Source organism: Aethalodelphis obliquidens, unplaced genomic scaffold (genome assembly GCF_003676395.1).
Source record: "Aethalodelphis obliquidens isolate GAN/ISIS:26980383/991018 unplaced genomic scaffold, ASM367639v1 scaffold46, whole genome shotgun sequence".
Taxonomy (NCBI): Eukaryota; Metazoa; Chordata; class Mammalia; order Artiodactyla; family Delphinidae; genus Aethalodelphis; species Aethalodelphis obliquidens.
The window spans coordinates 10,578,594-10,606,180 of record NW_020837990.1 but is presented as its reverse complement, the minus strand read 5'-3'; the positions used below and the strand labels follow the sequence as shown (position 1 = coordinate 10,606,180).

General features: G+C 55.3%; 2 protein-coding genes across 2 annotated transcripts; both read right to left on the bottom strand.

Moving 5' to 3' along the window:
* Positions 1-946: 946 nt before the first annotated feature.
* LOC113606965 (uncharacterized) lies at positions 947-2,929 on the bottom strand. Its single transcript, XM_027081847.1, has 3 exons — positions 1,290-2,929; positions 1,117-1,200; positions 947-991 (listed from the first exon to the last, which is right to left on the bottom strand). Exons 1-3 carry the CDS (start codon positions 2,301-2,303, stop codon positions 947-949), a joined length of 1,143 nt encoding a protein of 380 aa, XP_026937648.1. The 5' UTR covers positions 2,304-2,929.
* On the bottom strand, positions 2,688-15,700 carry DRD2 (dopamine receptor D2). The gene is made up of 7 exons (XM_027082276.1): positions 15,159-15,700; positions 10,060-10,169; positions 8,870-9,006; positions 7,519-7,709; positions 6,531-6,617; positions 4,642-4,969; positions 2,688-2,909 (listed from the first exon to the last, which is right to left on the bottom strand). The coding sequence occupies exons 1-7, from the start codon at positions 15,564-15,566 to the stop codon at positions 2,716-2,718; spliced, it is 1,455 nt and encodes a 484-aa protein (XP_026938077.1). The 5' UTR covers positions 15,567-15,700; the 3' UTR covers positions 2,688-2,715.
* Between the last annotated feature and the right edge of the window lie 11,887 nt (positions 15,701-27,587).

Here is a 27,587-nt window from a genome sequence, read left to right as displayed (position 1 = left end):
GAGAGGGGGGAGCCCAGCCCTCCCCCTGCCCACTCCAGCTGTCAATCTGCTGTCTGGAAGAAAGACTTGAAGCTTCATGACAGCTGTGGGCAACTTTCCCTGCCCCGCCTCCCGCCCCTGCCTGCCCTCTTCCCCTCTGCTCCCTGTCAGTGCTCTTCCCAAACTGCTTTCAGGCTGCCTTCCCTCCTCCTTCCTTCCTTCCTTCCCTCCTTCCTTCCTTCCTTCCCTCCTTCCTTCCTTCCCTCCCTCCTTCCCTCCCTCCCTCCCTCCTTCCTTCCTTCCTCCCTCCCTCCCTTCTCTTCTTCTCTCTCCATCCTTTCGTCATCTCTTACAACTCCCACAGCTAATAAACCTATGTGACCTCCTGAGATTTCTAATGATGAGCTTTTAAGCTCCCATCCAGGTCAAGATCATTCATAGACTGAGTGTGTGTGCGCACGTGTGTGCGTGTGTGTGTGCGTGTATCTGTGTGTGTGTGTGCACGCGTGCACACGCGCGCCTTGGCTATGGGGTGGGTAACAGAGCTGACAGGTCTCGGGGGGGGGATCTAGCCCCCTTGGGGTTCTGGTGCCTTCCGCAGGAGGGGGTCACTGGGTTATTGACCCCCCGTTCCAGCTAGACCAGGAGCCTGTTTTGCCCACCTTCTGGAATCGGGTATTCTGGGGACAGGAGCCTCTCCCAGGGCTTCGTGCTACATTCAGGTTCAGGGAGAAGATCAAAGTCCATAATTAAGTGTTCAGGGCAAGTTAAGTGCTCCAAACTTTGGTGCTAAAAATATTGTATTTAGCATGCAAATTATGCCCTGACAGCTCCCCGGAGCCTGAGCCCGTGGGTGCCAGCACCTTGTTTGTTATCACCGCTGTTATTCTCAAGGTGGTAAGAATATTCCTCCTTCACTGGGTTGATTTACATTTCATTTTTAAAAAGCCAAATTTCTGTTGTTGGGTCAGTGCCAAGTCATGGCCCCAGAAGGCTTGGAGCTGCGACTGGTCTGGAGCCCAAGAGGCAGGAGGACACGAGGCCACGTTACGCAGGGCCTCCCCGCCTGCCCCGGAGGAAGGGGGTCCTGATGCGAGACAGGGGAAGGGGCAGACACAGACGTGGGCACAGCCGCACCTCGAAGGCCACCTTTCCCACAGAGCCTTCTCTGCCCTGGTGGACGAGCAGGGCTAAGGACTGGGCCTGCAGAGGTGCCAGGACCTGGAGAAGAGGAGAAGGGAAGTGGGGATAGCCTGGCTTGCCTCTGGTAGGACCCTGCTGCTCTGGCAATGAGGGGACCCGTGGGCTACTGGAAACGTTCTCCCCTTCCATCTTGGCTGGTGGTTGAAGATCAGGACCACCCAACTGCAGCTCTGAGAGCGCTCACGTCCCTCAAGAGGAGAGGGCTGGATGAGGGGAGAAACACACAGGCACACACGTCTTCTCCTTGGCCCTCCTGCAGCAGCTCCTCTCCTCCTTTCCCCCACAGTCCTGTGCCCGCTGATGGGGGCCAGGGCCACCTTCTCTGGAGGGTCTGCAGAAAGGCTCTCCAACTCTGACCCCCAGCACAGACACGGACCTTTGGCCACACCGGGTGCAGAGACTGGAGGTGACACTGCACCCTCCGCTTGAGGGGCCCTGCATGTGACTCTTGTCAAAGTTTTATTAGTTTGGAGCATGTGTAGTGATGTTACAGAGTTTGGGGCCTGGGGGCTCCCCCAAGCTGCAGCTTCCCCTCCTCCCTCTGGCAGGGCCAGGGCAGGCCGAACGGTATTCAGCAGCCGCTTAGCCATGGGCTCCTCTAAGGCGGAGGCAGTGGAAAGAAAGGGGGACAAGAGGACTGGAGAGTGGAGAGGCGGAAGGAAGAGAGAAGGACGTGGTTTGCGGCAGAGGGTGTCAGGAGCAGTCTCCCATAGGACCTCAGACACCCCCAACCAAGCCCCAAACACGTCATGTGCCCGCCTTCCCTGCCAGCTCTCCCAGGTTGGCCCGACATGTGCTACAGAGAGGCACCTACGTCCATCAGGGGGGCAGCAGAGTGGGCTTGGGATAGGGGTGGTCCTCTCCCCGCAGACCCTCCTGGGCTCTTGGAGTATGGAAACCTCACGGGGAGCTGGGTGGGGTCGGGACCCACTGCTGTGGATGGAAGTAGCAGCTCCTGCCAGGCTCGGTGGGGGAGAACGGGTGAAGTTTTGGGCTTGGGCTTCTCTGGGGTCCATCCAGACCTGGTATGTACATGGGTCTCCCTGGCCTGAAGTTGCCTGGGGCCTTGGCAAGAGCTCTGGCTTCCCTGGTGTAGGCCTTGGGGGGTGTGAAGTGTCCATCGCTCCCCACTGCCCGCTCCAGCACAGGCCTGTGAAGACCAGGCCAGCATGGCCTCTGAGCTTTGACACTGGCCCAGCAACCCCAGAGCCCCAGAGAAAGGTCAGAGAAGGCGGCTGTGTCTTTGGTGCCAAGGAGAGAGGGTCTGGAAGTGGGAGGGGGCTCCGTGAGCTGCCTCTGAGCCAGGGGTCCGGCCCGAGGGCTGGCACCGTGCCTGGCTCTCTAGCACTGCCCTGGTAGAGCGAGGGTGTGCGGTCAGTGAGGGCCGTGGAGCCAAGCTAACGCCGCAGGGCCTGCGGGCGAGGAGAAGGCCGAGTCTGCCCCGTGTCACCCTGCCCACGGATCCCAGGGCCCGAGGCAGGGCCGCTGGGCAGGGAGTTGGGAAGCAGGCTGCTGTGCAGGTGGGCAGCTGGGTCAGCAGTGTAGGATCTTCAGGAAGGCCTTGCGGAACTCAATGTTGAAGGTGGTGTAGATGATGGGGTTCACGGCGCTGTTGACATAGCCCAGCCACGTGAAGGCGCTGTACAGGACGGGTGGGATGTTGCAGTCACAGTGTATGTTCAGGATGTGGGTGATGAAGAAGGGCAGCCAGCAGATGATGAACACGCCTGGGGGAGAGGGGGGCAGTCAGGGGTGCCTGGGGCCGGGGAGGGCCTGGGTGGGGAGGCTGCGCCGGGTGGGGCAGAGGGGGAGGACCCGGATCGCTTGCTTCAGGCCCCGCCCAGGCGCCAAGGCTGCAAGAGCACCACAGGGGGAGCCGCGGACTTGGATGCTGGACCTGCCTCTGGCCCCAGTTTGCAGTCATCTCACCTCCCTCGGCCTTGTTTTCCTGCCTGTGCAGTGCATATAACGATACCCACTAATAAGGGAGGATAAAGGGCTTGAAAACAAATCCGAATGCTTAACACCCTGACACGGGTCAGCTGGTAGAAATGGCTGTATCTACTCTACTTCCTCGTCGTATTTGAGACGACCTTCCGCAGAAGCTGCGAGTGGAGAGTCTGTTCACTGCCGTGGGGAACGCGCGGTTGGGGCCAGAGGGAGAGCTGGGTGCACAGCCACTTAGTCCTCTTGGCATCCCCACGAGGAAGGCGGGAAACCGAGGCTCGGGACAGCTCTGTGATGCGCGCAAGGCCACTCCACTCTTGGTGGCAAAGCCGAGACCTGAACTCCAGTCTATCAAGGTCCCCAAGTGGCCAGGCGCTTGCTACGCTTTCCCCCAGCTTCCCCAGCCCTTGGTGGACACCCCTTGCTAATCCCCGCCTGGTGACACAAGGCTGTCACGAGTCCGACCTCCTGCCCACCTCTCTGCCTGCCTAACTCAGGACCTCCTGTTCGGTGGGACGCTCCGTGGGGAGGCACCGTCTGCACAGAATGCCACACGGGCACACGGGAATTCCCCGGGGCTGGAGCAGTGCCTGGGAAGGGCAGGGCCACAAAGCAGAGACCCCCAGGACTGGAGCAGAGGCCCTGGCCAGAGCCCGCTCTGCCTCTCCCAGCCGCGCGATCACGGGTTGGTCCCCTAACCCGCTATGACCACGAGCTCTCATTTGTAAAACCAGAATAGTGACACCTGTCCTTCTCATGTCATAGGACTGTTGGGAGGCCAAAGGGATGGTGAGTGTGGGTGGGTGTCACAACTGCCCTGGGTGCTGCCTGGAAGGCAGAGACACATCAGTCCCTCCATCCTGTCCCCGTCACCCATATCAGTCCAGCCCTGGATCTTGACCGAGAATTTATTCTAAAGCCTTGTCTCACTCACTCTCATTTAGATCGGGGGCCCCCTCACAGCCCTGTTTATCGTTCACAGCTTTGGTCCCACCGGGTCTTGCTTGAGGCAAGTGAGTTTCCTGATTCCTCAACAAAAGCAATATTAACAACGCTTGTGTGTACGGCTTTGTAGTTTGTAAAATGCTTTCACCACCGTGTATCATCTGATGACCACGACAACCCTGAAAAGTAACCTACTCTCTACTGATGGGGAGATGAGAGAGAGAAATGACCTACCCAGGGTCACAAGGTTCTGGGGGTCATTATGGTAAACTGGTCAAGTTCAGATTCTGAAGTGGGACTGCCTGAGTTTAAATCATGTGTCCTCTTTGATCAAGTTACAAAAGCTCTCTGAACCTCAGTTTCCACATCTTTAAAATGAGCATAATTGTAGAATCTACCTAGTCAGATGTGTCCGTGGGCTTGACCTGTGCCTGAAAAGTGCCAGTCCTGTGACCTAGCAGCCATGATTGGGGGGGATGGTAAGTAATGGGACCTAGAGTGACGGGTCCATTGCTCAGCCAGGGCTGGGCAGAGGCGGGCTGTGTCCCGCAGCCAGGGCCGACTCACCGAGAACTATGGCGAGCATCTGGGTGGCCTTCTTCTCCTTCTGCTGGGAGAGCTTCCTGCGGCTTATGGTCTTGAGAGAGGTCCGGGTTTTGCCGTTGGGCATGGTCTGGATCTCAAAGAACTTGGCAATCCTGGTGTGGTCTTTGGCATGTCCGTTCTTCTCTGGTTTGGCAGGACTGTCAGGTGTGCTGTGGAGGCCGTGGTGGGATGCGTTGGGGAGGGTCAGCTGGTGGTGGCTGGGCGCGATGGGGCTGTACCGGGTCCTCTCGGGCGGGCTGGTGCTGGAGAGCATCTCCATTTCCAGTTCCTGGGCTCGGCGGGCAGCCTCCTGCGCAGAGGCAGAGAGCTCTGGGTAGAGCCAGGCAAGTTCTCAGCCATTGCCACCCAGCCTCACCCGGCCCCTCTGGCCTCACCTGGCCTCACCCAGCCCCACCCGGACCTTCATTATCCCCCTACGGAGACTCCTACAAGCACCCAGGGTCACTCTGCCAGCGAGGCAAGGGGGAGGATCATTTTGGGAGGCAGGGACTGTCTGGGGGCAGGACCCAGGGCCCAAGGCAGTCCCCACCTGCCAGGTCTCCCTGGCTCCCTTCTCAGAGCAATCCCCAGGCAGCCTCAGCGACCCCACCACCATTCTATGGGGGCTTTGTACCTGGCGCTTCTCTGTTAGGAACTAAGCAACACTCACTGAGTGCCAGCTAAGGGCCAGGCGCCAGCCTCCAGGACCTCATGTTCTAACTGCATGAGGGCAACCCTGTTCTTCCTGCCAGGCCGAAACAGGGGCTGTCAGGCTGACCCGAGGCCCCTGTACCAGCACTCACAGGTGAGCTCCATTTCTCCTGGTAGACTGACGCAGGGGCCGAAGGGTGGACCCCTGGGTCCCCACATCTTCCTCGCTGGGCTGATCTTGAGGGCCCTGACCTCAGGTCCTTCCTCATGCTCCCTTATTCCAGGACTTAGGGTCTCAGCCTGAGCTTCTGAAATGCAGCCTCACTTCGTGCCCAGGTGCCCCGATCCTGAGTGCCTGTCTCGGCCCCTGTATCTCAAACGGTTGCTTGGAGCCCTGCCCTTGCAGGTGAACAGTGAATGTTCAAGTGAAGAGCAGGGGCCCTGCTTCCTGAGAACACCTGACCTGGACTTGGTGTGCGTTCTCTGTGGGTTCCCTGGCCCATCCTCTTCTCACCCCCCAGGGGATGGGACATCTGCTGCTTGGACCCTGGTGCTCCTATCACTGAGCAGACCCTGGGGTCTGCTGGGATTCTGCATCTCTGGGCTCTACTTACAGGCTGCACTTTACTGTGAGCCCCATGCCCGCTCTGCTCCCTCCTCCCCCAGCACCCAGCCTCCAGCCCCAGAACCTGCCTGTCTGTAAGGCAGCGTATGCAAGTGGAAAGAACACGGGCATGGATTTCAGAGAGTCACTTAGGTCTGGACTCAACTACTCACTCTCTCACTCACTGTTTGGCCTGGGTGAGTTACCTAACCTCTCTGAGCCTCTCTTTCTCTTCTATAAAATGAAGACCCATAAGATCAAGAAGACTTAACCTCTCAGGGTCGCCGTGAGGATTTGATGAGATACTAGGAAGATGGTAGGTGCTCAGTTAATGGTCATAGCCATTATTATTATTGTTATTGTTATACGGCCAAGTCCTTTCTCCCAACCATTTCCTTGTGCTAGGGGTCCCTCTCTGTGCCTTGCAGAATTGAGCTGTCTTGCTCCTTGCCTGCTTACGAGTGTGTGTGGTAAGCCTGGCCTCGGCTGAAACAAAGTGGGGGATCCTGAGAGGTGCTTATCCCTTTGAGCAGCTGGTGAGGTCTTCGAGAATCATGGCAGGTGCATTTCCCTAGAGGCAGAGACCAGGCTCCAGGTCCCTGACCTGGACACTTACCACTCTCCGCCTGTTCACAGGGAAACTCCCATTAGACTTCATGATAACGGTGCAGAGTTTCATGTCCTCAGGGTGAGTGCAGTTGCCCTGTGGAGTGAGCCAGCACATGGGTCATGACGGGGAGGGGGCTGGGGACAGAATCCCAATGCAGGATAGTCAGACTGGGCACAGGAGCTCAGAGGAGGGCAGAGATTAGGAGGTTGGGGGCCTGAGGAGGCAATCGAGGCAAGGGTGGGCTCGGTACTGTGATGGGAAGAGGTGGGCAGAGTGAGGGACAGCAGGGCCCTGACTTTTGTGTGGCACCTGCTAAGGGTCTGGCACCCTAGTAGGCATGCTCAATCCCTCTCACACCGAATCCTCAAGACCACCCTGTGAGATCTGTATTTTCATTCACGTTTAACAGATGAGGAAACAGGCTCAGAGAAGTTGAGCAACTTGCCCAAGGTCACTCAGCAAAAAAGTGGCGGTGCCAGGATTTGAACCTGATGTGTCTAAGCCCAAAGCACTTGTTCCTTCTGTGCCCACATACCGTCTTCCTCAGGGAGGGCTGAGCGGAGGGAAGTCACAAGACACAAGTATGGAAAAGAAAGGGAGGCAGAGGAGGGAAGTAGGCGGGAGCAGGTGAGGTAGAAGGAGGTTTGAACAGAAGAGGACAGAGCATGGGAGATAAAGGAGATGGGATGGAGGCCTCAGAGGGGCAGAAAGGGAGACAGAAGGGCCAGAGTGAGGACAGGAGAAAGGGAGGACAGCAAAGCCGTGGAGTTCCAGGAGCTGCTGGGTTCAGACAGTGGTCTCCATGCAGAGTCCTCTCCCCCCAGGTGGTCTCCGCCCACTCCCCACCTCCGACCCCTGGAGATTCAAGTCGCCCACTGAGGTCCCAGCCTTCGAAATCTGCCCGCGCCCGGCTCCTCGGAGCTCCTCCAGCCTGGACCCCATGCACCCCTGGGTCACGGTTAGGCAGGGATGTCGGGGGAGGGGAGCTCGGGACCTTGAGCGGGGCCTTCAGGTTGGCCCTGAAAGCCCGGCTGCTGCGCTTAGTGTTGACCCGCTTGCGCCGCCTGCGGAGGACGATGTAGATCTTGATGTAGACCAGCAGGGTGACGAGGAAGGGCACGTAGAAGGAGACGATGGAGGAGTAGACCACGAAGGCGGGGTTGGCGATGATGCATTCGTTCTGGTCTGGGGGGAGGAGAGCCCCAGGTGGGTGTGTCAGCAGGCCGCCCGGGCCACAGCGCCTTCCCAGTTACCGGGAATATGACTAGACGCCTAAGGCGGCCTGGAAACGTTAGATGTAAGTAAATGTGCAGCATAAATCAGAGTATTAAAAACAACCATGAGCAGAAAGCCAAGCTGTGATGACTGTTTCCAAGCGTTTCCATTAATATCCCCTCGTTACTTCATCATTAGTTTTGTCATCCATGAGCACACGAGTGGCGCCACGGTTTTGGGGACAAAATGACGGAAGAAAATGATAGAAGCAGAGTAACCTATTATTGTAGCCTTTCCTGTGTATTGGCGGGAGGTCTGACACCTTTTAATTTTAGGGGCAAGATGACTTGGTCCTCTTTGCTGAACTCACCTGTGTTCCAATGTCTTTCCAAGTTCCCTTCCAGATCTAGCAGATGTCTATCCTCTCTCCCAGGGCCTTTCCAGATTAATCCAAGCACGTTTAGCCCTATTCCTGCTTCTTGGAATTCCCATGACACTTAGATCTTGAACCGCATGCTTTCAAGGCTTCCTTGTGTCCTGTCCGGTGATGGTCTCTGGAGGCACACCGGTGTCATCTATCTCCCTGACGGTCGCTGTGCCTCTTCTGTCGGAGGCGCTCCTGACTGCCTTGCACAGGACACAGTCACAGTGAGCTAGCCCTCCTACTTGTTTCTACCTTTCCTGCTCCAGGTGGCTCAGGCCTGGCCTGGGATTGGCCGGCCCAGAGGCTGCAGCTTCATTATACAAACACTATTGTCAGGGGTGATGGAGACCCGGCAGCCTCCTACCCTGTGTGCACACCCACAGACAGGCACACACGTGCATTTTGCAAGGCTGTCTGGTCTGCTTCAGTTCAAAGTTGAAAATGGCCAGGCGTCCTTCTGAAGCATTATCCCCACTCCTCACCCAGCTCCCTTGTGCTCCAGGCCATTGTTCCTCTCTGACCTTACCAGGTACAACTCGGAGTCAGGCTTGGCCCAGGAGACTCAGCCTGGCCTCAGTCCGAGGTGGCGGACAGGCTCCTGATGGGTCACCACCCATGTCCGCACCAGGGTTTAGCTCCCTCAAGGTCCTGCACAGGGCCAGGGCTGGGGCCAGCTGAGCCCCAGGCAACCAGAGGCAGGACTCACCTGTGTTGTTGAGTCCGAAGAGCAGCGGGCAGGAGATGGTGAAGGACAGGACCCAGACGATGGTGATCATGACGGTGACTCGGCGCTTGGAGCTGTAGCGCGTGTTGTAGAGCATGGGCATGGCCACAGCTGTGTACCTGTGAGGGCGCGGGGCGGGAACCTTGAGTCTGGGGTGCAGGCCCAGGGACCACTCACTCCACAACATTGGCACAACAGAGACCCCACTTTGGGAGGATGGAAAGTTGGTCCACCTCCTGTTTACTCTACATCAACGCTCTCCTGCCCCCAACTCAGCAAGGACAGTTGGTGACTGCCAATCAAGTGTTTGCTGACTGACCGGCTACCATTCCATCCTGGACCGTATCTGCCACTCCAGTCTCCCTGCTTGGATTTTAGGCTTTTCGAGGGGCCATGGCCTGGGTCTTTGCACCTTTGAAACTGTACCCCCCGCACCTGTGCTGGGCCCGTGACGGGTAGAAGTGTTCGATGATGGATTGGTAGCCAGGACCCTCAGGGCAAGGGTTAGGTCTCATTCAGCAAAAAATAATAACAATGGTAATTGTTTGTGATGCCACACATCGCCCTACCCAGCGCTTCTGAGACATTAGTTCCATTCATCTTCCAAGAATCCAGCAGAGGGTGTAGAGCCAGGGCCTCTGGGAGTCCATGTGGCCCATGTGTGCAAATTAGTAAAAGGCTCTGGGGATAGAGCTTAGCCAGGTGGGCAGAACCTGGGCTCCCTTGGCCTTGTGCCCTGTGCTGGACGCAAAATGCACAACCAGATACGAGACCCGCACGTGGGCAGGTACCACCATGCCTGGTCTGTAGACAGCGAAACTAGGGCTCTGAAAACATCTGCCATCTGCCCGAGGTCACGCAAGTAAGAAGTGATAGCGCTAGGGCTTCAGTCAGGTCAGGGGCTTTCTCCTCTGTGCCTGTCCCTGTCTGGGTATTCTTTGCAGCATCACTGCCCATAGACAGTCTCCCTTTAGGGGGCCTGTCCTCTCCCACACACGTGCACACACTCACGCGTGCACGCGTACATGCACACACGCACACACAGACACGCGGACTCACAGGCACACAGCCAGCCGTATAGCATCATGGACAGAGCCTGACCCTGCAGAAGAGGTGGGGCAGCCCAAGAGGTGAAGGGTCTAGGTCCCCTCCCCCATCCTGGCTGGGCTCACCTGTCGATGCTGATGGCACACAGGTTCAGGATGCTTGCCGTGCACATCATGACGTCCAGAGTGACAAAGATATCACAGTGGATCCTGCTGAATTTCCACTCGCCCACCACCTAGGACAAGGCAACATAATGGGCGGACAGGAGAGGAGATTGGCTCAGGCACTGTAGCTCGGTGTCCCGGGGCAGACCGGGCCATGGGCTCAGTGGGGGTCTCGTGGGGCTCTGGCCGAGGGAGGCTCTACAGGGGCAGCCATGGGGAGCTGTACCCACAGGTGTCTGAGGCCCTTGCCCCGGCCCCTTCTCCTCCTAGACACATAAGGCCACTTTGTGCCAAGAACTTGGCGAGAAGAAAGATGACCAACTTAAGTGCCTCAGCTTTGAACCCTCACCTGTAAAACGTTTGTGTGAACACCCTGTGATCCTCATGTTACCAGTGAGGAAACCGAGCCTCAGAAAAGTGCAGTGACTCGCCTAAGGCCTTTCAGCTCAGCTCCTGCCCTGCCCTGGCCCAGGTTTCTAGGGGAGCCGGGCTGCTCCTTGGTGTATGGCACAGAGTTGGGACCCAGTAAGTGTCTGTTAAGAACAGTGGTGAAGACAGTGACTATGAAGCAGTGAAGACGTTTCTGCTCCTTGTTACACTTAGAGAGTGAAAGAAGGCAAGCCTGGACTAGAGCTTTCAGAAGAGCAGGACGGGCTGGGGAAGGAGTGTAATGACACATCCCTGCTTCAGTGTAAAATGAGGAGCCCAGCTCTCGGCAAGAGCGTTTTGCACCCCTCTTCCCCCCCGACAGACACATTCCTACCCCCCATGCACACCCACACCCTGACACCTCCCATTTACACACACAGGCACACACAGCAGGCTGGCCCTGGCGGCCGTGGAAGGTTGGAGCAGGCCCCATCCCTGAGGACAGAGTCAGGACAGGGAGATACGACTTGCACTACTACCTATCGGAGAAAAGGGGAGCAGGAAAGCCCCTCCCCGTGACGGGAGCAGAGCAGGACCCACTCTGTGGGGCACAGCAGGGCAGCAGGGCTAATTATAATGCTTACTCTCAGCTCTGGCCTCTTAGCTGCTCTCAGGCATAAAACCAATTGCTGGCATTTAAGCACAGCGATGGGAACTGCTTGGAGGAAACTGCAGCTTTTCCCAGAAGACAGGAGGCCTCTCGTGTCGCCACGCTGGCCAGGTGAGCTGGATATCCGGGGGCCAGGGAGGCGGGCACAGGTGGACGGGGATAGAAGAGGCTTCCCTGGCATCAACAGAGTCTACCTTTAAGACACTACTGAGAGGGTCCCAGGCCCACATGGTCTGTGCTCCACCTTGGCGCCCTCCTAGGACTAGTATTTCCAAACTGCTGTCATTCCCCTGGGGTTCTAGGTCTGAGATATCAGGGCCGTCTTCTCCATCCTCCCTGCTTCCTTCCGTCCTCCCTGCCTTCTCTTCTACAGACACTTATTGGACAACTTACTATGCGGCTGGCTCTGTCCTAGACTCTGGGGCACAGTGGTGAACAATCCTGACACAGCCTTCAGGGAGCTCTCAATCCCTGCCCGCCATAAGGCTTCCTGGAGGACAGAAGAAGGCGGGGCTTCCTCCGAGGTTCCAGGAGCAGCTGCTCTAGAACGCAGTTAGGGGCTTCTGGATCAAAGGCTCAAGAAAGCGTGTGGATAGCCACTGTTTACAGAGCGTCTCCTGTGGGCACATACTTCATCTCATTTATTGTGCTTAAAGCTTGGACAAGAGGGGATTGCTTGTGCCCATTCTTGGATGAGGGAATGCAGCTGAGGAGTACACCCAGCTAGTACGCAGCAGGGCTGGAATTTGAAGCAAGCTCTTTGGGCAGCACATCCTATGCTCTCTCCTGAGCTGCCTTGGAGGGGACAATCTAGCTTGTCAAAAGAGGAGATGATTATGTAAAAAGTACTAGATAAACACAAAGTGAGAAAGGAGAGATTGTAACGGCAAGGGTAGACTAACGGGGTCAGGGAGGAAAAGGACTTGCCCAAGAGCACCTGATCATTTAGTAACAAAGGGAGTACCGTCCCCCAGCTATACTAGTCCCACTTCAGGGCTGTTTCCTCCACACCTTTGGACATTCTTCAATATTCTTGCACAGAATGAGACCGGTGGGATGGGCCTCAAGCTGCCTCGGCTAAATCCTAACAATAACTTATACACATGTGTCAGGAACGGTTCCAAACACTTTACACTCATTTCTATGGAATGTGACGGCAAACCTCGGAGGCCACCGCCCCTCGAAACCTCCAGCAGCTACACCCCTGCCCCTACACCCCACTCTGGGGCTTTGCACACTTTTTCCTCTGCCTGCAGTGCAAGTGCCTTTGCTCCTCTCCTGGCTAATTCTTCTGAAAGCATCACCTCTGCCTGCGAGCCTTCCCCAACGCCTCCAGGCCTGGTCCTATTCTCCCCGCCCCGTTGTGCTCCCACATCTCCTGTGGAGGCTGCTCCCTCGTCATCTCCATCGGGCTGCACTATAATGGCCCTGCCATGGCCTTGGAACCCAGCCCCAGGAATGGGGCAGGATGCAGACATGCTCACACCTGTTGACTGAGCGAGTCAAGAACAGGGATCTGAGTCTGCCCATTTTCTCAATCGCATCTGCTTTTCTGGAAAATTCACGAGGCAAAGCCTCCTCTCAAGGGCTTGCGAGGCCAAAATGGCCTATGCAGACAAGCAGGCCCTGGCTCTCTTCTCTCAGTGTCTCCAGGTGGAAAGTGGTAGGGTCAGGAATCGAACCCGGTTCTCTCATTCCAAAACCAGCGTGCTTCCCGTACACTGAGCAGAATAAATGGTGCACATCCAGCCCCACCTAACCAGATGCCGACATGGCAGCCATCAGAGGCATTTAGCATCGCTGGGAATGGAACAGGATGGAAAATTCTGGACAACGAGATTGTCTCTGGAGAGGGTACAGTATATGGTTGGGAGGATACTTTAACAGGATGTGGGGATAGGGTGAGACTCCACTTGAGACATTCTCTAGGGACAATAAGTACCCGAGACAATGTTGCAGGGCCCACTGTCCAGCTCTTGTTTGATGGGAGAGTTTGAGCACTGCCCTCTGAGATGCCATTCTTCACCCTCCCCTGAAACACTGAGCTTCACCTTTAAAATAATGTGAACAGGTATGTTTAAAATATGTGTGTCGAGAACCTATAGATTCCTAGGAGCCCTAAAGCTCAGATGTGGCTCTCCCTTAGAGGCTCTGGGTAGGGGTGGTGGGTCTGGAAGCCCCAGATCCCACACCCAGAGTCCTGGGCAGAGCAAGCCTCCCTCTGGAAGAGGACACCTCTTTGCCTGGGCATGGGGAGGGTCTTTCAATGTGCAGAGGTGTGGCTACCTATCAGCATCTTCATCTTCATCACCGTTGTCATGACTACTTTTACACGGTGCTTCCTATATGCCTGCCGCCATTCTAAGCACTTCTCATATATTAACGCATGAGATTCTCAAACAATGCTATGACATAAGCACTGTGATTATCTTCATTTCTAGATGAGGAAACCAGGCGCAGAGAGGTTATTTGCTTGGCCAGATACCCATCATTTTTCACCTGATGGTCTGCGGCCTGGGAACCTCCTTTTCAGGGGAGCAGGCGGGGAACAAGTGTAAGAATCAAGAAGGCGTTCCTCAAGGAGAGGCCCTCAAACAGGATGTGGGATGGACAGAGTCTAGGGGTCTCCACAAACGTGCAGTCATGGAATAATTGGACGGCTGGCTGGTGGCGCCTGTATGCTTTTAGGTTGTATTGTATCTATTGTCTGTTTCTTGTTGGTTGTCTCTTAACATTCCGGTCATTTTGAAAGTTCCAGCCTGTCTGAGCCGTGCTAAAGGAAACCAAGGGAGTGATAGCCCAGAGCTCCATGTAGGCCCGTGTGGTAGTGACAACAGGAGCCTCTGGGGACATGGAGACCGTAAGACCAGCCTCTCCTCCCCACCTCCGCTTCTTCTGCTAGATGTGTCCTCTGCTCAAACCTACAAAGGTTTCATGTTTTCTTTGAAAGGTGGAAGCCTTCCCTCCCAGGCAGGGGCTTGTCTCTACGGCACAGGTAAATTTCCCTCTCGCCCGGGGCGGGGAGGTAACAGCTCAGAGATCTTAGTGACCTTGGCATTGGCTTTTTCCTGAATGCCTGGTCAGCTTCCCTTGAATCCAGACTCCACCCCCAGAACCCAGGGCAGAGAAAGTGGCGGGATTTAGCCTGTGCCCACCCAGATCCCCCAGGCCCTCCCTCATCTGCCTGCCAACTCTGGAAAGTGTCCTCCTGGAGGTGGGTCCCCACTTCAGGACTTCTCAGTGATTTCCCCCTTTGCTGTGTGATCCAGGTAAAGACAGGCAACTTCTCAAAGCTTCTGTTTCCTCTTCCTTAAAGTGAGAAGAATGATATCGAGTCAGAATCAGCACGAGTATTTGCTGAGTATGTGTCCGTGGAATGCCCGGCAGCACCTGGCCCACAGCAGGGGCTGCGTACTCACTATTCCGGGCTCAGGGCTGGGCTCTGTTCCCGGCCGAGCAATGCGTCACCATGTGGTCCTTCCCCAGGAAAGGGGGTATAGCACAGTTCACAGCGGCCTTGAGCTGGAGGTCCCAGACACAGCCTAGGACACACGGAGGAGTGGGGAGGGCAGGGAGGAGAGCGTGGGGCAACAGCCCGCATTCCGAAGCAGGGAGAGAAGGGTGAAGATTCCAGGCCCGGGAGCACGAGCCTCCGCCATCCTCAGGGATCCTTGTCCATGACTCCCGTTCTCAACACGACCTAATGAACCAACTCTGGGGCCCGAATTCCAGCCGCTGTGTGAGGCTGGAGAAGTCACCTAACTTCTCTGACCATCTGGCTCACCGCCCAGAAGATGCTGTGAGGGCTCGGTGGGGAGATGCTGTATGTGAAGGACTAACGCGAGGCCTGGCACTTACTAAGCACCTTACAACGGGTAGTCAGGATTGTTAAGGAGACGATCTACCCAATTTGTAAGACTGAGCCCAGAGTGGAGGAGAAGGCGCACTCTTGGAGGGAGCCGGTGAGGAGCCTGGACCCTCCCCGGGAAGGCGCCCGAGCACAGCAGGGGCCCAGACTTACCTCCAGGTAGACCACCCAGGGCATGACGAGCGTGGCCACCAGGAGGTCGGCCACAGCGAGGCTGACGATCAGGTAGTTGGTGGTGGTCTGCAGCGCCTTCTCGCGGGACACGGCCATGCACACCAGCACGTTGCCGAAGACGATGACGAAAATGAGCAGGGTTAGCAGCATGGCGTAGTAGTTGTAGTGGGGCCTGTCGGCTTTCCCTTCGGACCCGTTGAAGGGCCGGCTCCAGTTCCGGCTCTCCAGATCGTCATCGTACCAGGACAGGTTCAGCGGATCCATGGGAGCAGCGGGGCCACTGGGTAGCCAGGCTCTGGCCAGGAGAAACGGACACAGGGCGTAAGCAGGAGGGCCTCCCAAAGCATGCTGCCACCCACAGAGGGCTCCGGGGCTAAAACGTACCATGGGAGGTTAAAAGAGAATTCTCCAGCCTCAGGATTTAAGGTTTGCATCCCCAAATCTTTTTAAAACACTGGGGCCTGCTGCCACTCTTCTGCTAGCAAGTTCTTGCAGATGGTAAAACAAATGAGAAAGTACAATTTTTTAACTATAATAGATGATCTTGAAAAGAGCTGATCATTCATTCACCCATTTATTTAACAAAAAATTAAGTGCATCCCATGCCCCACACAAGTTAGTGAGGAGTTCAGCTTCTAGTGGGAAGACTAGAGATATGCATTCATTCATTCTTAGTTCTATAAATGTTTATTGAACATTGTTCTGTATAATGCTAGAAACATAGTCAGGAACAAAATATGCATAGTTCTCCAGCTCACATTCTAAAAGGAACAATAGGGGCTTCCCTGGTGGCGCAGTGTTTGAGAGTCCGCCTGCCGATGCAGGGGACACGGGTTCGTGCCCCGGTCTGGGAGGATCCCACATGCCGCGGAGCGGCTGGGCCCGTGAGCCATGACTGCTAAGCCTGCACGTCCGGAGCCTGTGCTCCACAACGGGAGAGGCCACAGCAGTGAGAGGCCCGCGTACCGCAAAAAAATAAAAAATAAAAATAAATAAAAGGAACAATAGCCAATTAACCAAACAATTAAATCTATGGGTGGTAGGCGCTAGGAAACGGAATGGGGAGAGAGACACAACCTAGTTTAGGGATTCAGAGAAGGCTTTCCTGAGGAAGTGATGCCCAACTGACACCTACAGGATGCAGTCAGGTAAAGAGTTGGGAGCCAGGGGAAGGTCCACATATAGGAAGCAGGTAAGCAAATTTCAGAGCTGGAGAGCAGGTGCCATGTTGGAGGGCTGGCGGGAGATTCGGGACAGCTGGAGCACAGAGGGCTTGGGATGGGCTGAACTGGAGGCTGCAACAGCCTCCACCACAGAGGGCCTTGTAATTCACTCTAGGAGTTTAGACTTGACCCTAAGGGCAGCAGGAGCCACACGATCAGATTTGCCTTTCAGAGAGAAGAGTCTGACTGCTGCGTAGAGAATGGAAGTGTGGCACTCAGTGGGGTGGCAGGACCAGCTGCAGGAACCCAAGGAAGAGATGATGAGGTTCTGTATTTGTGCACTGAGAGCCCTGAGGAATGGGCGTCGCATCTCAGCGGGGAAGCACTTCCTGAAGGAGGCGTCATCGGAGATGAAGTAGAAGGAGTTAACCGGGCAACTGAGTGCAGGGGAGATGTTCCAGCCAGAGAGAACACAACATGGTCCCAAACAGCAAATAATTCTCTTTGGCTAAAAATGTAGGGCATGATGATGAAGCTGGGGAAAATTAAACTGGAGGGCTGTTCTTGGGCCAGAACGGGTCTTGTAAACTTGGAGCCCCTGAAAGCCTGGGTGCAGAGGAATGACTCCATTGGATTGCTGCTTTGCCCAGGTCGCTGGCTGTGCGGTGCAGAGGGGATGTTAGCGGTAAGTGAGGTTGTGACTGTAATTCAGGTGAGATGGTGATTGTCTGAATGAAGGCATGGGAATGAGCATGGAGAGGCGTGTTCAGAGTCACTAGCTAACTTGGAAGTCAATTTCATGGAATTTGGTCATTGGATAGGTGTGGGGTGGGAGAGGGGAGGGGGCAGGCAGGGAGACAAAGGAGACGAGGATAACTCCGGACTGCGCTCTTGGAGGCTTGGTGATGCCTGCTCACTGAGAAAAGAAAGCAGAGGGGCTCAGAGGCAGTGGGCATTGATGAGCCTGACAGCCTGTGTTTCAGTTGTGATTGAAACATAATGCACATATAATATAGTTGGCTTTCCTGCTAACAAAAGTGTTCCTCCTTCACACAATGGAACTAAATGATCAGTATTTCAAGGCATTCCACACAAAGCCCCACGACTTCCAGGTGCTTTGCTACCCAAATGGATTTGAAATCCAGCAACTTATGCCATTCGATTTGAACATGGTACCATGTCCAAATCAGGGAGGAGGGCCCACCAGCCGCAATGGGTCAGAGGGGACGCCGGAGAAGGGTATGCCCACCTCTACACCCTCATCCCTCTGACGCATCTGCTCCGCCAGCTCTCAGCAGAGGAGTACAGATGATGTCCAGCCCAGCACCACCACTCCGGAGCCCCTTAGAGAAAACAAAATGCCTAATTCCATGTGGGGTGACATGGAATGCCACCATGCAACAAGTCTTCCAGTTCCACGGTAGTGAAGCACTATGTCATACTGATGCTGCACTGGGCAAAGCCCGCTGGTACCTTTCCCCATTTGGAGCACACAGAGGGAGACCTGCACGTATGTACTGATCAGGCAGCAGGGGCTGATCGCGCCATTCATTTGCTCAGTCAGCATCTCTTGAGCTTGCTGGGCATAAAGCATTGCGCCAGGCACAGTCAGGGGCCTGGAGACGCGGAGACACACTCCCCTCCCCCAGGATCCTGCCTGTTCCTCTCTGCCCCTCCTCCCACCTCTTTAGTCCCTCTCTGGGTAGGGCCGGGAGCATCTGATGGGAACTCTCAGCACCCTGTCTCCCCCACCCCACCCATTCTCCATGCCCAACCAGACTACTGTTTCTGCAACAGGATCCTGACCCTGCCCTGTGATGACAGCTTCATCTGCTTGCAAAGGAGATGATACTTTGCCAAGTTTTTTTCTTTTCGATATAGTATCTCATGTATCCTCAAAATAACCTCGAAGGCTTGTAATTCTTATCTCCACTCTACAAATCAGAAAAGTGTCTGGAAAACTTCTTTTCTCTTGCCCCTACTGGCCAATCCCTACCCATCTTTCAGAGCAAGCCTTGCTCAGAATCCTCCTGCCCTGGAATCAATCCCAAGTCCTCCTGGCTGGACCATCTCCCATCTTCCTCGGGGCTCCCAAGGCATTGTCTCATGGTTGCATTCTGGAACATTCCCCATTTTTGTGTCTGTTTTGTTCACTGGGGTGTAAACATTTCAAGGATTACACCGTGTCTTGCTCATGCCTCATCTTATTCGTGGAATAAACAAAAAAGCATACTCTCTTATTTTTCTCTTCCAACTCCTAATGCTGTGATTTGCAGGCAGTAAGTGTTTAACAGCTGTTTGCAGAATTGAATGAAAGGCTCTGTGAGTCCAACTGGGAAGAAAACCCCTCCACACTTGAAATGTAACTGTTAACATAACCCATCAGATCAACAAGTGACCAAAGAAAGATGCAGCCCAAGAATATCATGGGTGTTACATGTTGGTCCCCAGAAAGCAGACTGAGGAGGAGGGCAGCACACAGGAAATCTATTGGGGATACAGGGATACTCAGACACCAGAGAGCATGTGCGCATGGGCACAGCCAGAGTGTTCATGGAAGGCTTCCTGGAGAGGGGAGAGCTTCAGCTGAGACTTACACTATGGGTACAGTTTCAATGGCAAATGTGAGCGTTGCTGGTTGGGGGCGGGGGAGGGGGTGGTGGCTGGCGGTTAGCACTTATTCCTCTGTGCGGCTGGTTACTCTGCAAAGCAAGTCTCACCAAGGCTAGAAAGGCCTCATGCATTTAATTGTCAAACTGAGCATTCATTCTCAATTGTGCTTGTTGCTTTTTCGCTGATACAAATGTAATACAATTACATTGTAGAAAAAATGAGAAAATATGGAATATGCCTAAATACCTGTAGATTAACCAGATCGCAGGGTGAGCTCCAGCTTCTCCTGTGTCCTTCCGAGTTGGGGCTGACACCTCTCACCCACAGGGGATGCCTGGCTAGCTCTCAGGCTGATTCGGGGTTCGGGCGTCAGCAAACCCACCTCCACAGATGGGGTACTCTGGCATAAGAGACACTAGTATAACATAGGAGCTGAAGACCAAAACACCTGGGTTAAATCCCAGCTCTAGCCTTACTAGCTCGGGGGTGTCGGCCAGATTATTTGGCCTTCCTGAGCCTCAGTTTTCCCATCTGCAAAATAGGGAGAGCAATTACTCTTGTGAGGATTAAGTAAGATGAGGCATATGTGGCCGGCACAGGTGAACCCTCATGGAAAAACCAAACCAGGCTAAATAATTCAATGAAACAAGCGATTAGACAACAGGCCTGAGGCTCCTAGAGATGAAGTGGCAGGCGCTGTCCAAATGCAGCCCATCAGGCTCACAGGTCCTGCTGGGCTCCTCCTGTGACATCCTGTTGCCTCCTACCGCTTATCCTTGAGAAGTCTGTAGACTTTTACAGGCCTAGGCAAAGGGAGAGGGATTCCGAGATGCAGCAATCGAGCCCTCGGGAAGGAGTGAAGGAAAGAAAAGACGAAATGTATTCCTGGGCAGTGTGCAGGATGAACCTGAGAGACCCTCGGATGGGGTCGCAGCTGGCCTGGAAGAGTCAGCTTTCCCAGGCCACCTGCTCTAACCAGGGGCTGTGATACCAACGGCCATACTTCTTAGGCTTTAAGACAGAATTAAATGTAAGATGCACCACTGTCTTAGGTACCCCTAGGGAAGAAAAAATGCCATCTTAACGCTGACACTGCTTTAAGATGGGGTTGATCGTGAAAATGTGTTCTGATTTCAGAGACATCAGAATGTTAGAGAGGATATGCATCTTAGAATTGATAAAAGATAGTGACCTCCTGGAATTTCTCTTCTGGCATTTTCTCAGGAGGCCTGAGAAAACTGCTGGTCCCCAGGCTCCCCCTGTCCCATCCCCAGCCCCTCCTCTTTCCCTCCTGCCCAGGGCTCCAAGGGGCATCAGTCAGAAGAAAGCACAAAGGAGAGGTCAGGCTATGGTCTTCCTCGCTCCAAGGGCACCCGAGGGACCCCTCAGATCCCTGCCCCTGCCCTGCACCTCGGACTTCTCCATCTGTGTCAGAGCCTGTGCCTGTCGGGGAAGGGGAGGGCTCCAGGTAAATCCGGCCTGGTCCCGGGTCTGGAGAAGCCAGGTGAGATCAGTGCCTACTCTGGGGCTCCTGGAGGTGGGAAATGCCGCCCAACAGCTCGCACCCTGGATGTGCCAGGATGGTCCAAATGTCTTGATCTTTTTAAAAAAGGAGATGGGCTAAATGTATGACCCAAGGAGAATTATTCTTACAGTTAGAAGACCTCAGATAAATAAGATCCCATATCATAGAAAAAATTTCTTTTGTGAGAACAAGCCTTTTGATTTGGGATTATGAAAATGTGATCAACTTGCTCACCAACCTCCACACGCCACCTCCACCTTCCTCCCAGGCGGCTCCTGCCTCGTGCGTAGAAGCTCCGATCGCAGTCCCCAGTCAATGTCATTTAGTGAGCGCCAAACACAGGCACAGTCACAGCCATTGCTAAGCTCTCAGCGGGTTAGCTACTGGGTCCTATCTCCTCGGAGAGGGATGGATGACCTGAGCCTGCTGCTGTGGACTGAATCGTGTCCCTGCAAGGTTCGTCTGAAGTCCTAACCCTCCATGTGAGGTTTTTTGGAGATGAGGCCTTTGGTCAGGAAGAGGTCATGAAGGTAGGGTCCTCACGATCGGATGACTGCCCTTCTAAGTAGAGACACTAGAGAGCTTGACCTCTCTCCCTGCCGTAGGAGCAGCCACGAGGAGAAGCCATCAGAGAGCCAGGAAGGGAGGGCACACCAGAACCTGACCGTCCTAGCACCCTGATCTCAGACTTCCAGCCTCCAGAACTATGAGAAAATAAATTTCTCTTGTTCAAGCCACCCAGTCTAGGGTGTTTTATGAAGGCAGCCTGAGCTGACAAAGACCCCTGCAGATGCAGGCCTCACTCACGGAGCGGCTGCCTCTCCCCCAGAGTACCATCCTCACCTTCCCTGGGCAGCAAAGTGGGGCAACTGCTGTTCCCGACACCAGTTTTGCCAGCAGAGGTTCCCAGATGAGGATCCAGGCATGCTCTGGGGCCACCTAAGCTCTTCTTTCTTAGCTGCCCTGGCATGTGGGAAAGTGGAGGGAGCCGGAAGCACAGGGAAACTCCATCTGTGTGGGTGCCAGAAATCACCTGCGCCTTGCGTGTCTCCAGGACTCATTGCCCTGCCTCCACGCAGAAGGGCAAAGACCTACTGAAAGATCTTCCAGAATCATTCATGCTGGTGGTCAGTAGCCCTCCGTCAAGTTCTCCCTAATGGCCCGCCCAACTCTAGCCTGCTGTGGCACCTGCTCTCTTCAGAGCCTATGCAACAGAGCTCCCTCACGAGCTGTCTGGGATGATGGAGTTGTATGGGGTTATCGGGGCAAGTGGAGTGTGGGCCCAGGTGTGTCCAGCCCCCAGTGCCTCTGCCATTACCCTACCTGCTTTCCAACTGTTAGCATTTTCTGTGTGTGCTCTAATTTGAAAACTAGCTAGCTCTCAAGTTGAGGAGTGCTGTGTGAGCCCAGACAGCCACCCGGGGCTGAGCTGGCCCACGGAGGCGGCCCAGGCCAGCGGCCCACCGTGCTCAGACCAGCCACTGCACAGGGGGTGGGGGATGGGGCAGATACTGCAGCTGGGAGGAGGGTGGCCAACCCCCAGCCTGTAAACAGAAACAGCTTCTCACAAGTGTGTTGGAAGAGAGAAACTCCTTTGGAGCTCACAGTTCGAGGCTGATACCCCGAACTGGTATTTTCTCTTAGGAGAGACTTGGAGGCCGGTCCCTGGTCCCTAGCCGGGTGGGGTGGGGCGAAAAGGGTCAATCTGTTAGGGCACCTGGGACCCTGGAGGAGAGCTGGGTGGTCGGGAGGAGAGAGGAGAGGATTCCATTCTCTGGTTTTGACTGCATCCGGCAGCGAAACTCTGGGGCGCCGGCCGGGAGGAGGGGGGCAAGGAACGCTTGGTGCTGTATAAGCTCAAGCAACCTGTTTCCCTGGTGCTGCCTCCCCCGAGAGGTTGGCATTGAAAGGAATAAAACTGTCTAATTAAAATTTAACAATCCCTTATCGGGCTCGATGGCGGGTGAGACACTGCTGTCTTAAACACATCACTTTTCCCTCTTTTCTGAGACTTGAAGCATTTCAATGAAAAAGAAGAAGGGGGGGCAGGGGGGAAGCGCTTCGCATTTGCATTTCAAAAGCAGCTTGCTGGAGTTGGGTGGGAATTGGGAGTGAGGGGTAAGGGGCTCCTCCCCACGACCCTGGTGATTCAGGTCACCCTCTGCACCTCCAGACAAAGGTCCAGGCTGTGACTTGGGTCTGGGCCCTTCCCCAGCTCCTCAGGCCGCTCTGGGAAAGAAGGGTGGGAGGGGAAACGGTAGGGAGAAGCCCCGAGTTCCTTCTTTCTCCAAAGGAAAAAGGAGAAGAGTCACCGAATGAGGCCTCACTTACTGAACCCAGGAGGGTGGCCTCAGCAGGGGTTCCCAGAGCCCTGGGTCAGGCAGCCTCGAGAGCCCTCTGGGCCCAGACCTTGGGAAGGCTGGTGACGGGCACAGTCACGTCTTACCTGGAAAGGCTGCCCAGCCGGGGGCTGGGGAGGTGGGGAAGGATCTGTGGGAGGAGGGGTGGAGGAGGAGTGGAGAGGAATGTTGGGGAGGAGAACAGGGGAGACTGAGCTGTGAGGCTAGGGTGAGCATCTTTCTCCTCGCCCCGAGCGTCTTTCCCGGCGTCCCGCGCAGGGGAGCTGGGGGGTGAGGCGTGGGTCTGGCTCAGGCAGCAGCAGCTGGAAGAGATACGGTTGCTTTTTTGCAGCTGTTGGCGTGGGATGCTCCGGGGCTCGGGCAAGGCCCAGCTCCCAGGAATTCCTAGGCTCCATGAGCTCAGGAGTGAGACTCTCCCCGTGGCTGCCGCACCCACCCCCGGAACCTGAGTGCTGCTGTGGGCTGGGGACAGATCTGGACTGCTGTAAGAGACCTAGGCTAGTGGGGAAACCTGCCTGTGATGGCCTGTGGGGAGGGGAGGCCACACACTGACGCCAGCCCCAGGTGCCAGGCCTGGAGAGCCGCCCTGGTCCAGCCTGAAGTTCCACAGGGGCAGCTCGGCAGCAGAACTTAGGTTATCTCTGGCGAGAATTGCCCAGGTTTCCTTAGAAAGGGTGGAACAGCTCGGGTAAATCTCTCTCCCATTCTCTGGCTGTGTCTGGCTCCACCCAGCTGGAGCCAGGATGGTGGGCACTGTCTCGAGGGCCGTCAGGGGACCAACCTGAAGCTGGTGAGCTGGTGATGCTGCTTCCAGGCCAGGCATCGCCTCCCACCTCACAGCAAACAGAAGCTACCCTGGCACGCCCGCCCATTCCACTTCCTGTCGTCAGATCCACCCACGACCGGCAGAGGGACCACCTGCTCCCGCCCCTGGGCTTCCAGTGTCCTGACTCCCAGCAAGGTCCAGGCCTTCCGCCTGGGCTCAGGGCCCGTTCTGGCTGACCCCCCCTCCTCCTTCCCACCTTTCAGGACAGCCCCTCCCCATGCAAGGCTCCCTGATGCTTCAGCTCAGAGCTGTCCCCTTGCTCAAGGCCCTCCCAGCACACGTGCTCCATGGTGGCAGTGATCACAGGTGTAATTGTTGTTACTTGTCTAATTATTTGTTTAGTGTCTGTGCTTCTCGCCAAGGTGTGAGCTACACCAGTGTGCGGCTCACAGCTGTCTTATCATGGTTTTCTCACCTCCCGGCAGGGCACCTGGCAACGGCAGGTGTTCCATAAATGTCTGAGAGGCGCCACAGGAGCTAGTATCCCACTCCAGCGTAAAGGAGTCAGCTCCTAGGTCTTTTCCTACCCCGGTTGTTGTTTCTCCCCTGGGTCCTCCTTATGGGGTACCAGGAGCCTCCTCTGAGATCTCTCCCTGGCCCCCTGGATCCCAGTCACGAGGTAGCTGGGCTTGGGTGCCCAGCTTGCTGGGACTCATCCGCGGAGCCGTCCAGGTGGGCCATCCCTGGGCACGCAGTGTGAACAGGCCTTGAAAGGAAAAGAGAACGCCCCGCGTGAAGGGGAGTGTAGGTATGTGGGGAAGTGGGTGGGAGATGACCTGAATTGTGTAGGAAGAGGAAGCACAGAGCGTGGTGGGGATGGCTTCTGGGCGGCAGGAAGGCCTGGGTACCCAGGGTTTCACAGCGTCTAGACTAGCGCCTCCTGTGGGCGTGAAGCCTCAGCCGGCCAAGGCGGGGGCCTGGAGCCAGCTGCTCACCGAGCACAGGCTAGCGGCTGTAAAGCCTTCCCAGGGGCACACTGGGTGCAGCTGAGACTCGGCCCGTCAAAGGGGCCGCAGGGGGCGGCATGTCCCAGGGAGAGGCTTTCCAGCAGCTGTGGAAAGGGGGCCCTGAGTGAGAACTCGTCTGAGAGCAGGAGACCAGAGCGGAGAGTGACCGGGCCTCCTCACCTCTGAGGCTTCAGCCCGGATGCCCCCTCTGCGGTTCTGCTTCTTCCCTGGGTGGCCAGTGTCCCTGGGTCTGGCCATGTGTCCCTAGGTATGTGAAGTGCTTGGAGAGGACTTCATGGCCTCCTGGCCTCGCCCCGGGTCTCCCGGGGGCTGGGCCTGGGGTCCCTGAGTCTGCAGCAGAACGAGGAACGTGTGCAGGAAGGGGTGTCTGCCTGACAGCCCCATCCCTGTGGATTTCGATGGTTCCGTAAAAACGTCTCCTCACAAACTGTCAAAGTGTCACAAATTAATTAACTGTTAGCGGGAGTGACTCAGGGTGGGGAGGGGTAGGGAGTGTGGCTCCCGTACCGCTAAGGGGTGGGTGACGGCGGCACTGTTCTCTGCCTGCTGTGCCTTCTGATGAGGAATCCTGGGCGCTCAGCGCCGTGCAAGGGAAGGGCAGAGCCGTGGGGCAGCTCACGTGCCGAGAAGCAAACAGCAGGTGGGAAGCAGGGTGGAGGGCGTGGGGCTCAGGACCCCCTCCCCGAGGAAGGGCACACGGAGGGGAGGAAGCATCTAGACACTGCTCAGGGAATCTACAGTCAGAGCGGAGTCTACAGGCTGGCACTGTTTTCTATTTTCTTTTCTCTCTCTTTCCCTCCCTCCTCAATTCCCCCTCCCCACCCCTGGGGAAGAAAAGAATTGGGAAGTTGAGCTTGGTTTGCCCTGGGGCCTGGGCCGGGTCACAGGAGTCCAGGAGGCAGGCCCACTTAGCTGCCTGCTCTCCAGCTGGAGAGGAGGGAGGGCGGGGGGCTCAGACCAGACTCCTTGACCTTTACTTTAATTTCAGGAAAGAACTGAGAAAACATGCTCTTGAAAGTCAAGAGGGAGACAAATCCTGAACCTTATTGCTCTAGAAGGACAAAAAACAGTCCTCGCTATTTGGCAGAAAATGGCTCTGCTATATGAAAAGACACCCCTGCTCATAAACACAGAGAGAGGGGCCAGTCCAAATAACAGCCAACGTCCATCACGCCGCTGGGAACCCTCGGGAAGCCCCTTTCCACGTCCCCCCATCCTTCAGCTCCAGCAGGCTTGCTCTGGGGACACTGGGGACATTTCCACAAGGGATAAAGCCCTTTCTGAAAGGGGGTGAGGTGGCAAGCAAGCTTTAACTTTGTGACACCCACACAAATAGCTATTTGGTGTCGGTATCTCAAAGACAATGGAGGGTAAAACTTCACCGCAGGAACGCAATCAGCAACATCCAGATTGTGGAACACGTGCCAGAGCAAACGACCTGGTTTCTTCCAAAAATAAATTGCAAGGAAACAAAAGAAGAAATGGGGGTGGGGAGAGAACGTTTATAATAACAGAAACTTAAAAGCCTATCAGCCAGTTGCAACATGTGGACCTTATTGGAATCCTGATTCAAGAGAAACCAACTTTTCACCATCCTTGACATTCATGAGGCTACTGAATATTTGGAGTACATTTTTTGATGATATTAAGGAATTACGGATACCAATTTTTAGGTGTGGCAAAGGCATTCCAGTTAATTATTTTCAAGGCCTTATCTTTTAGAGATATACACTGAAATATTTACAGTTGAAATGAAATGATGTCTGGGATTTATTTGACAATAATATGAGATGGTGCAGATGAAAGGTGCAGATGAAACAAAATCCTCTGTAAGCTGATTGTGGTTAAAGCTGGGTAATGGATACATTGGGGTTCGTTTTACTATTCTTTCTAATTGTGATTATGTTTAAACTTTTCTATAGCAACCTATTTTTAAAAATCGAAGCTGCTCTTTAAACCTCACCACCCACTCTCTTTCCCCCCACCCCATCCCCCCACCCCCCGCACACCCCCCCCATCCAACCCCCGGCAAAAAACACAGATGTAAGCCAGCCTTCAAGTTAGCCTTCTGATCCTGTTCACTTGTTATAAATGCTGACTTCCTTTCTTGCCTGACGGACCATCCCCCTGTCCCCATCACTCCTGTGCCCTGTCCAGCAGCTGGTGCCCCGGGACCCTTCCTTGGTCTAATGGGCTGTCTCTTCCCTTTCACAGAGGATGAGGCTTGGCTGGTAGGGACGGGAGGTAGGGGTGGATGCCCAGTTTAATGACAAACGTAACGGCTACTGAGCTCCTATTCTATGCCAGTCACGGTGTGAAGCGCTGAGCACGTGCATCTCATTTTACCTGCGCAGCAGCCCCATAAGATTAGATATTATTTCCATGTTACAGATGAAGAAACAGGCACAGAGAGGGTGAGTAACTTGCCCAAGTTCATCCAAGTGCAGTGGCTTATGAACACAGGTGTATCTGCCTCCAGAACCCAGGCTCTTCTCCTTGTGCCAGGGGTTGAGTCTGGGTCTAGCAGGGGTCTAGAGTGGGAGGGAGTGAGGTCTGCGGGCCCAGGTCCCACTTGCACGCAGGAGAGCGATGTCTTTATCTCACTGCAAACACAGCTCCTTCAAGGGCGTGTCCAGAGCCTCACTTCACCAGGCTGTTAGGTCTTAGACAGGTATTCACAGGAGACCTCTAGGAACCCCTCACAGCCTTATAAAGAGGGAAGATGAGGTCCAGGCCACACCCAAGTTTCCTCAGAGTCCTGAGAGCCCTTAGGCAACCGGATGTTTTCCAGAAATGAACACTCCTGGAGTCTCCAGAGCATTAGGCTGGCTGGACCAAGAGAGGCAGAGGAGGGCAGCCGCGCAGGATTCTGGGTAGAGAGGAAGAGAGCTGGCTGTCTCCAGGCTCATCCCTTTGGGCCAGTTCAGCCCACCTTCCTCCTGCTCCTTCCTGG

What these genes read in the sequence shown, in the direction of transcription:
- LOC113606965 (XM_027081847.1), bottom strand. Translation starts at nt 2,303, where the DNA reads ATGGACACTTCACACCCCCCAAGGCCTACACCAGGGAAGCCAGAGCTC. An exon ending in GGAAGGGGAGAACGTTTCCA is followed by an intron (nt 1,201 to 1,289) that starts GTAGCCCACGGG and finishes CCTCTTCTCCAG; the next exon opens with GTCCTGGCACCTCTGCAGGC. An exon ending in TGGGAAAGGTGGCCTTCGAG is followed by an intron (nt 992 to 1,116) that starts GTGCGGCTGTGC and finishes CTTGGGCTCCAG; the next exon opens with ACCAGTCGCAGCTCCAAGCC.
- DRD2 (XM_027082276.1), bottom strand. Translation starts at nt 15,566, where the DNA reads ATGGTACGTTTTAGCCCCGGAGCCCTCTGTGGGTGGCAGCATGCTTTG. An exon ending in TGTGCCATCAGCATCGACAG is followed by an intron (nt 9,007 to 10,059) that starts GTGAGCCCAGCC and finishes GCGCCCTCACAG; the next exon opens with GTACACAGCTGTGGCCATGC. An exon ending in CTGTGAACAGGCGGAGAGTG is followed by an intron (nt 4,970 to 6,530) that starts GTAAGTGTCCAG and finishes GCCTCTGCGCAG; the next exon opens with GAGGCTGCCCGCCGAGCCCA.